The sequence below is a fragment of the Pseudoliparis swirei genome, chromosome 16 (assembly GCF_029220125.1).
Source record: "Pseudoliparis swirei isolate HS2019 ecotype Mariana Trench chromosome 16, NWPU_hadal_v1, whole genome shotgun sequence".
Classification (NCBI taxonomy): domain Eukaryota; kingdom Metazoa; phylum Chordata; class Actinopteri; order Perciformes; family Liparidae; genus Pseudoliparis; species Pseudoliparis swirei.
This window is the reverse complement of record NC_079403.1, coordinates 18,796,025-18,805,966: the sequence shown is the minus strand read 5'-3', so window position 1 is coordinate 18,805,966 and position 9,942 is coordinate 18,796,025. Positions and strand designations below refer to the sequence as shown.

The window sequence follows — 9,942 nt, the reverse complement described above, 5'->3', positions numbered from 1 at the left end:
TAAAGATCAGATGAATTCCTCAAAGCTGAAAAGGAAATCCTAACATGAGGCAAGAGAGTGGAATTGTGTTTACCCTAAGAGACAGCGAGCATCTACCTGGATGGCTAAGTGTCATTAACCAACGAGTCAATGAGGTAAGAAAACTATTCAAGTTCAAACTAAGTGAGACAATAGAAACCAACTTAACTTATACATGCATGTAAACTACAGACAAAAGTTGTTGTCAGTAGTATTGAAAAAGCCATGTATAGAATACTTCCCGTGTTGGTATGCAATTGGACTTCAAATCTTCACCCGTGACACAAAGTCTGGAGGAATCTATCTCCCCGACTGCATGTTATTTTAGACCACTTCCTAAACTCTGATAGTGGTTTCGGAGCCGTTTGCAGAGTCTCTGCTTTCAGTTTTAATCCCTGAGATCTACGCCACACAATGAACACACATATAACAGAGCCAGCCAGCAGGCATTGGTCGCTACGCCCACCGGGCGGCCTTCCTGCTGCTATGCATCCAGGTTTTTTTTAAACTTCCAATCTCGAAAAAATCTCTGTTTTCGTCTTGTGGCGACGCCTGTGGTGACAAGTGGTAATCGCAGGCTGTTTTTTCTTTTCTTTTTTTCTTCTTTTTCCTGTGGATTATGGTAGTCAATCGAACCCTTTCCCCTTGGAAGCAAACAAACCAGCCAGAGTAGTTGATGATGGCAGATGGCAGGCTGTCGCTACTAATACATCCATCTGCTGGTCGAGAAACTAACAACTGAAACGGGGAGGAGAGAGAAACATTAAACTGAGCTCCAGAAGGCACTGGCAAAGGGGGCTCGGGTGTTGCCACTTTACTGTTCGTCATGAATCACAGAACATGAATACATGCATCAGAAGCATTAAAGTTGGTCAGTGGGAGTTAATGGAGTCAGTGCACATAACTTGTGTTTTGCTCCTCTGGGTTCCGTTAGTCTAAAGTCAACGTGAACAGAGAATCGGACCACAACTAACACGCAGCCACTTTCTCCACTTGAACCCAACTACAGATATGAAAATCACCCTAAGTCCCGCCCCCAGTCGAGGGGAAACCGATGAACCGCTCTCCATTGGCTGTTGTAGACACGGTGAGGCTGAAAGAAGCCTTTGACACTGCTGTTTGTAGCGAGCCACAGGCTAGTTGTCAGCGTTTCAGCCGAGGTTAGCGAGGTGTCATTGTCTCACATGCCTAGTGGTTTTCACAGTATGACTCGTCTCGATAGTAACCATTTACTCTTAATGCTAGCAGATTCTGCAAAAACTACAACGTACGCCTCTGTCCCAAAAAGTGAATTAAAGAGCCAACTAAGAGAACATATGTAGCGGTGTTAAGGCATTCATTCATCTGTTGGTTTTCCCGAATGTAAAGCGCAGACGATAGTATGTCTGGCTAACGAGCTTAGCATCAATTCATACCATTTTGTTTAGTTTTTGCTTCAAACGACCCCTCGCGTACACTTTATGATCCTAATCACGTTACCCACGAGTCAAAGAGCGGTTGGAGGAACCGTCTGCCTCTTGGGGGAGGGGGGGGGGGTAGACATTGTTCCGCCATCTGTCCTTCAGGGGCCCTTGTGGCCCCCAGCTGACAGATAGAGGCCTTCTGAAAACCCTTGGCTGCACAAGGAGGAGGACACCACGTCATCCAGCTACTGACAAGAAAGTGGGCCTGCACCTGACAGTTCAGTGACGACTCATCACCTGTGTGTGTGTGTGTGTATATGTGTGTGTGTGTATGTGTATGTGTGCAAATGAGACATTCTGTTTGCTCTTTCTTACTGGACGTTGCTGGAAAAACCTCTCTAAACTTTTTTTTGCTATTTACACAAAGTGACATTAAGCTTTAAGAAGCCCTGTTCGTCTGGTAAACATTCCCAACATTATTGGGAATGTTTAGATGGGTTGGCGGCAGCAGGGAGGGGAAGGGGGGGTGGGGGTATATACGAGGACATCCACTGGAGCTGCAGCTTTATCCAGTGGAAGGAAATGAATTGGCTAAATATTTAGATTGCGTCTTATCCCAGCGGATGTCTGTCATCACAGAGGATGATTTGTCTCGGCAATCATGCCGATTTGTCAATTTAAAAAGAAACACTGTTTTTTTTTGTCTTCTGGAAGTTGTGTTTATTTTCCGAAATATCTGTATTTGTTTGTGGTCGGGAACCGGTAAACAGCCTTTAAGTATCGGTGCTATGATTTAGACCAGGGCCACAGCAGCAGCAGCTCCTGTCAAGCGCAGGAGCTTTAGCTGATCGACATATATCTATATATATATTTAAAAAGTATCCCCCAAGGGCGTCGCAGAAAGGGAACATGTGAGGACTTGGAAGGGAACCAAGAAAAAACATAGGTGGGTTGAGGAGGGCCTACCGCTACCCTGGGAGGTGTGCATCCATTACTGCACTCAGGTGTTAACAGGTTCCACGTGTGTTTACACTTCCTATATATTGTTCCACACAGTGGGTACAAGGCCCGGGCCTGGAAGGGTTGCAAAGGTCGGGAGGGGCGGTGTACATCACCCATGTAAAGGTGAACAAACAAAAAACACTGGCAAACCTGTGGTAGGGGGGGTCGGCTTGAAGTTGCTTAAAAAACAGATTGGGACCTTTTTTAAATGGCCGGTGAGCTGCCTCGTTAAATTTGCATGTGAATGGGAAGAGCTTGACCGCCTAGTGCTGCGCAAAATGGCCGGATTGCTAATGACCGTTGCGTCGCAGACAAGCCTGCTGGGTGTTGGCGGGTCGGGAGGAGGCCCCGGATACAGCAGCACGCTCCGGGGTGTGTGTGAAGGGGCAGGTGGTGTGTGCATGTAATTAAAGCACAAAAGCAGCCCCACAAAGGAGACATAAAAGGTGTGTGTGTGTGTGGGGGGGGGGGTCTCACACAGATGTCAGTCGAAGCCAACTTTATTTTAGGGCTGTTGCGTGACGATTTACTCACCGTCTCCCAGCACCCACAGGGTGAGCTGGGAAAAGTGGAATCAGGCTAAAGCAAACAGCAGTCACATTAGGCGGGCCAGTCAGAGGACATTGTTGTTATTACACGGGTAATAGTCCGAGGGGGGGGGGGGGGGGGCTGAGCGGGGGCCGAGCCTCACTAATGCGAGCTGCTGTTAAGTGGTTCGCTGCTAATAGCGCTTTCCTGTCCTCCTTAATGGAAAGACACGAGGGTCACCGCTTGGCACAGACACACACACACACACACACACACGCACACACACACAAACACTCAAACACTTACAGGATGTCTGTGAACTTTTCAACCCGAGCGTACTCCCCCCCCCCCCATCATCTTGCTCCGTGTGATGTTGAGCTTGAGGTAAAAAAAAAAATCTCCTGATGAACTGTTAACCAACCAAATTGCCAAAAATTATATACGTTAAAAAAAAATACGCTTTTGCCGTTCTGCTTGATGCCTACAAACATCTTGTGAGACTTCAGCGGGAAAGTGACACGTGCCCCTAAAGTAATGGTTCCTGTAAAGTCCTTCAAAAAGTCCTTGAATAGAAAAAGGGTCAAAACCCAGTCTCTTGAATAAGAAGCTGTCCACTCTGGATAATCCACCTTCTGCCTAACAGACAGCACTCTGGGATAATCCATCATAATAGATGAAAGAGGCATCTCAGAAACCAAAACTAATTCCACTTTGAGATTTGGGTAAAACGGTTTTAGCAAGATATAATGGCTGGGAAAGGGTGAAGCTCCGATTGTCAACAAAAAACAACACTAGCAGCTGTAGTTTTTAGCAAACACCACTCAGACAGATGGAAATTGTGTATTTCTCAGCTGCAGATTAATGCCTGAAAAGTGTACGTAGGGTGAGTCTAAATAAGTGTGTGTGTGTGTGTTGTAATGAAAGACCTTGTCACTAATAGTTTAAGGACAACAATGGATCTCATTGGCACATAGGATGAAAGGTTTTTTTAGATGTATTTCTGTCTTTCAGTGGATTTTCTGAGCCAAACCTTTCAAAAATAATAGCAAACTACGACTGAAATCCCTCCTCGCTGACACCCTCTTCAACACACAGGAGGGACAGTGTTTCTCTCTGACGTCTAGGAAAGCAAACTCTGGGAGGTGCTTTAGAGGCATTAGAGTAGAGTATAAAATAAATAGCACCACTACTTCCAGGATGAATCCAACCAGCTAAAAACATGACCTCTGGAGAGGCTTCAAGAACAGCTGACAAATGTAGCAGCTTTACTGTAAAACCAGGACGCACTGTCAGGTCTTAACACACACACACACACACACAGACAATCTAACCACTTTGTGTGCCTAACAGTTATGACCAAAGCAGGAAGAGAATAATATATATTTGTCCCCTCATCGTTGAAAAACACAAGAATGAATCGTCAAATAAATAAAAAATCTTTTTAATGGAAGTTTTGTCTTTCACGCTCACAATCAAGCTTATAGTCTGATCACAGAGATGTTGGACATTCACCCAAAACAAGATCTTTAAAATAAGCTTGAATCATGAAAACAAACACAGGAGGAGTGTGCGCACCAACAGTCAACCACTTTTATACTCCTCAAACAAGTACATTTGTTGTACCCTAGCGTCAGTGTAAAAATCTGCTTTGAAGCAACAACTTTTTTCGGGGCGTTTCTTTTTCTTTACAAATGTGCAAATAAGACAGATTTGAATCCTTCAGCGCTCAGTGTAAATGTCCAGGATCCTCCGAAGCAGTGACGGAGCTCTCGCTCCACCTCAGTTCTGCCAGCCTCCACTTTTAAATACAGCTCCTCGTTGCTTTTCATTATTTCAAGTAAAGTGCTCCTCTAGCAAAAAACAACAACATAAAAACACACAGCATGAGATCAGTCTTGTAATTTTTCCGCCACTGGTTGAAAAGAACCGACGGGCGAGAAAACAACATAGGAATGTCTTTTAAAGTACAGAGCAGACGCCAACAACGCACGGCGGTTCTGACAGTCACATGGTCATACAAACTCCAGCTTGCCGTGGCCACTGTACATCCCCCAGTGCACCAGAGACAGGATCTTGTCGTTGCCCAGGTCGGCCTGCCTCATCTTGTCGCAGGTCAGGCAGCAGTTCTCGTGGCCCGTGACGGGCACCATGCACTCCAAGTCCAACTTAGCCACGTGGCCCTTCTTGGTGTGGTGGCCGTGGAAGCTGTAGTGAAGCCGCGACAACATCTGCTGCCGCTGGTCCTGCAGTCGCTTGTTCTCGCTGCGCAGCATCCGTAGCGCCAGCATGATGAGCAGCACCAGGATGAGGCCGCCGGCGATGGGGACGGCGATCACCGCCGCCCGGAACCACACTTCCTTGGCCGAGGCCAGTTCCTGGACCCGGGTCACCAGGTTTCTGTTGCTGCTGTCCGGCTGGTACCGGCTGTGATCTGCGCACATGCGGAATGAAAATGTGTTTTAACTGCATGCTCGCATGTTTTCACTGATCCACATTAATTACACACAGTACCAGGGCGTTTTATACTCGAGCAAATCTTTAAATACGTTTATGCGGCTCGCACTTTAGCGAGAGGCCTGGCTCCACCGGCGAACCAGTAACCGCCGAGAGAGAAAACAAGACACAGACGAGAGCGATGATGTGAGGAAGGGCCGCAAATGAGTCACCTTGCCCCAACTGAGAGCCAGGAATTAATTTGAGCTAATGAACTATCGTGCATCGGGGTCACGACAAGACGGTTCCCACAGGACGGCTTCCCTTCCTCTCCACCTTTTCATTACTCCGAGAGCTCCTACTTCTGCCCAATATGCAGGAGTTGTCAGGCAATATTCATTCTGAGAGGCACATTACGACTCAGTGGGAAAATTAGATGGTGCACACATAATAATAATTTAAAAAAGAGAAAGAATACATCTGATCTCTTTCCAAGTCCTAACGGTAAACTGGCTGCTCCCTGGCTTCCCAGGCAAAGAACTGGAGCCCATTAAAAGTCAAATTGAAGTTCTGTAAAGCCGGGACGTAGAGGGAGGGGGAAAAAAAGGTAGGAGAAAGGGGGGGGCAAGGGTGGCCTGCATGTCCATAAACAGCCGAGTGTTTGAAGAACCCTACAGCTCAACGTATTGCTTCTGGAAGAGGAAAGACAGAAATATTGAATATTTGCTAAGGAGGAATCGTTAAAAAAACGCAGTGTGCGATCATTTTTAAAACGCAGCTAAAGATGATTTCAGTTTTAGTGAAAGAACAAACAGCCCATAAGCTCTGCGAGGCGTCTTATTTACCTGTCGAGTCTCTGGTGTGCCCCAGGTCGTGCAGGCCTCTGTAGTTGCACATGTCGTCGTGGCAACACTCCAGCGCGGAGGCCCCGGCAAGGACGTCGACAACCCCGGAGCTGCCACTGCTGCAGATGTCAGCCGAGTTGGCGATGGGGTCTAAACAGCCATGGGTTAGGGGGGAGTTCCCACTGAGCGGGTCCAGGACCTTTGTGAAACAGGCGTTTAGCTCCGACTTGCACATGTACCCAGTGGCCACACAGTGCGGAGCATCGCAGTAACACCGTATTTCTCCTGGAAACACAAGACCAGGGCAGGGTTAGTTTAGATGTATGTATAGCTTTAAAAGTCCATCAGTTTAACGTTTAGTTTGGTGTGTTGGTGAGGACCCCTATGGGCTTTATACGAGTTTACCAATATCAATATGTTAATATAATTCAGATCTTTATTCCCGCTGTTTTATCCCGAACTTTAGTACACGTATGTCAGTTTGTATACTTTACCGGTGTTTTAGGGACATAATCCTATTAAAAGTAGTCTGCTCTGCTTTTATTTTGAAAAAGTGTATGCCGTGTCCGGTCATAAAACAGCCAGGTACCTTTCAAAGAACCCATGGGAATATTCCACTTTTGCATAAATTCAGCAAGTATGCCTTCATTTACGAATTCCTCCGATCAAAATGGCCCTCTTTCTGACTATTATAAAACAGGAACCGTGTAGCTTATAATTAGTGGTTTGTTTGCCAAAGTCAATTTCTTTCAACCCAAATGGAAACTCGTAAAGAGGAGGGAGCTGGAGTCTCCTCTCTCTCCCCACCACCCCAGCTTTACTTGTGGTCAGGATTGCCTGGGGGAGGGAAGGGGCACTGAGGTCCCATCTAAAGAGCTTTTAGCTACCTTATCATTACGACTGCCTGCTCTTCTTTTTTTTTACAGGGCCCACTCATTACTTTACCCGTGGCTTCTTATTTTTCCAGAGGAGACGTCTTAAAGCATAAATGTGGGAAGGGCTCCGGCCCTAACACAACAAAATCACGACTTCAGATGTATTTAGAGAACTTCTATTTGTGAGCTTGTGCTGTCTTCATGTTCTCTGGCGCCACTATAACACGTATGGGTGCTGTGTATACACAAACAGTGGGATGTCTATGGTCTGTGCTGGGGATGGTTACTATGTTGCTTTATAACAAGTATTTTTTTTAAATAAAATATTGCGGATAATATTGTAAATAGCTCCATAAACAAAGCAATACATTTTATTCCCGATCTGCTACATTCATAAAGTGAGCTACAAAGTAATGAAAAGGTTTCCAGATGCTAAAGCGGTGCTCCTCTCAGAGCATTCATCAGATCAGTGTTTTCCCTGTGAATGATTGGAGCAGCAGAGCCCGGGCAGGTCATTTGGAGAATATTTCATTAGCGAGGAGAGGCTCCTTTGTGGGCTGGGGGTGTGCGGGGGGAACAGTCCGAGCACTGAACGCCTTTTAGCCCCTGTGCTCAGTCTTCTATGAATGGCAGCTTCAAAACGTGAGCTAAAAGATATCTCCGAGAAACCCCAAAAGGAACGGGGTTAGCGCAATACTAACTACCGCAAAACGTGGTAATAAGGGCATATCGTGGTAATAACGGCAGCCGTTTTACTTACACCGTTTTTAAAGAATGTGGATATTTTATGGAAAGTAGTTTTTTTTAATTAAATATACAACACTTTTGGTTGCATTTAAGTCATAACACGAATGGGGTTTGCTCTATGAATGTAATTTTGACCATGTTATGTTCATAAAACATACACTGAACTAGTGAAATTAGTTAAATGGGCACAGGTGACGATTTCTCTCCTCAGTTGGTCCTTCCTGTATTATCTTTGGTATAAATTGGTTAATCTACGTTAGCTAGCTTCATTAAAAAGACACCGGAGAGCTTCAAACCCGCCCGGGCCGCTGAGTGAGTGAGCTTTAACTTCAGTCCCGGTTCATCCCTCTGAACACCGCGGAGCCTGCTGTAAGAGCAGTGGACAGAGCAAAGCCTCTACCTTTGGTAAGAAGAACAGCCATGGCGCAGAGCTCCAGTTGTAGCCAAATGGAAATGAAACTGGACTGGCGCTCCATTTACAGCAAAGTACTGCGCAGACGTGCTCGTATATCCAGGAGCAGCGGCAAAGAGTCCGCTGGGCGAAGAGCCGGACGACCAGGGAAAACAAAACAAAAAAGGATTTACATGGAGCTACGGCGAAAAGTGAGTCATTCCCGAACTGAAACGCCACAGCTCACAGTCCCTTCTGGAGCTAAACAAACCAAAACAAAGTAGCAAAACCCACTCGGAAAATGTTCCTCCTCTCCCGCATTGGAGACCGAAAAGTGTGTGGTTTTTTATTATTAAAAACGGTCCGGCATTACGGGAGGAAAAAAACCGCAAACCACCGCGTCTTCTTCAAGCCGAAAGTAGAAAAATAGGGGAAGAAATGGAAAAATACTCCTGGTAAGAGAGTGGCACGGGGTATAAAGTTGTCACCGCTTGTCGTCCTCTGCCTTGGTGTGCAGCCGGTCACGGTGAAGCATCACTTTTTGTATTCCTGGATGGAGAAATGTTGAGGAGGAGAAAGAAGACCGACAACTCCGATGTACCTCAGTGTGAAAGCAGACTCCGGACACACAAGATTTAGCAGGAGAAATAGTTGTGGTTTGTCGGAGCTCCGCCCCCTCTGAGATGATTGGTCAGACCAGCGAGAGAAAAGTCATTCAGAATGCGTAATATCATAGTATCCGGTACTATTCGGGGGTTCCATTTTTCAAAATAAGACATGGCAAGTATATTTCGTTAGAATAACACCATTAAATAAACACTACAAAAAGCATTATTAAAATAATAATAAAAGGGAGCAGAAATTAAAACATAATAGAAGATACATTGCCTATAAAACGGTGTACGTTCCTATTGGGAAACAAATACATTCCTGATGAATTACTGGATCACATTATTTGGTTGCTGATAGCATTGTCCTTATTTTGTACTCTTTAAACAAACGTGTTCTACATTACTTTTGATTGTCTCATGTATTCATTGTTCATTTCCATCCTTGATGCTTTTATTTTTCTATGCCTTCTCATCAATAGTACGGTTTTATTTACTTGTTTCTCTCACTCTTTCGGTGGCTTGACAACCTGGGTCCCTTCATTCATGGTCCTTCATTTCCATAATATAATGTTTGTAAGATTGTAAAGTCCGCTGAGGCAAATTCTTAATGTGTGATTTTGTGCTGTATAAAATAAAAATGAATTGAATACAATTGAAAATGTTCCACATGTAATTATTGCATTCCATTGGTCGGCAGCTAATACTGCACCTGAATGTCCTACTACATAGTATAATATGTCATATGTAGACATTTTATAATATGTGTAAAACAACTTATTTTTTAGATATGAAACCAAGCAAAACTAAACAAAATGAACATTACGTAACAGGCGTATTTCATGGCATTGTAAATTAAAGCGCAGTTCCATTGCATGTGGTTATCCCGCGGTCCATCGAGTAGGCTCCGTTACATATCGTAAGAAAGTGTTGCATAAGTGAAGCCAGACCGCTCAGCCCCCCGCTGGCGCCCGGGTCGACGCCGCGTCGGGCCGCTTCCCTTCGGGCCACCAGACTGCTGCTGCAGGCAGGAGCGGACAGACGTTTAGAGAAATTAGCAATCCAAAAGGACACATGGCGCCACCGAGACGG

At 45.4% G+C, this 9,942-nt stretch overlaps 1 protein-coding gene across 1 annotated transcript; it reads right to left on the bottom strand.

Annotated features, from left to right (window-relative positions):
* Positions 1-4,376: 4,376 nt before the first annotated feature.
* Positions 4,377-9,505, bottom strand: bambia (BMP and activin membrane-bound inhibitor (Xenopus laevis) homolog a). The gene is made up of 3 exons (XM_056433906.1): positions 8,252-9,505; positions 6,230-6,514; positions 4,377-5,382 (listed from the first exon to the last, which is right to left on the bottom strand). Exons 1-3 carry the CDS (start codon positions 8,325-8,327, stop codon positions 4,964-4,966), a joined length of 780 nt encoding a protein of 259 aa, XP_056289881.1. The 5' UTR covers positions 8,328-9,505; the 3' UTR covers positions 4,377-4,963.
* Between the last annotated feature and the right edge of the window lie 437 nt (positions 9,506-9,942).

Bases quoted from the DNA above. Each gene is read 5' to 3' on its own strand.
- bambia (XM_056433906.1), bottom strand. From the start codon at position 8,327: ATGGAGCGCCAGTCCAGTTTCATTTCCATTTGGCTACAACTGGAGCTC. The intron at 6,515-8,251 runs GTAGAGGCTTTG...TTGTGTTTCCAG, and splicing joins GGCTGTTCTTCTTACCAAAG to GAGAAATACGGTGTTACTGC. The intron at 5,383-6,229 runs GTAAATAAGACG...GCATGTGCGCAG, and splicing joins GCACACCAGAGACTCGACAG to ATCACAGCCGGTACCAGCCG.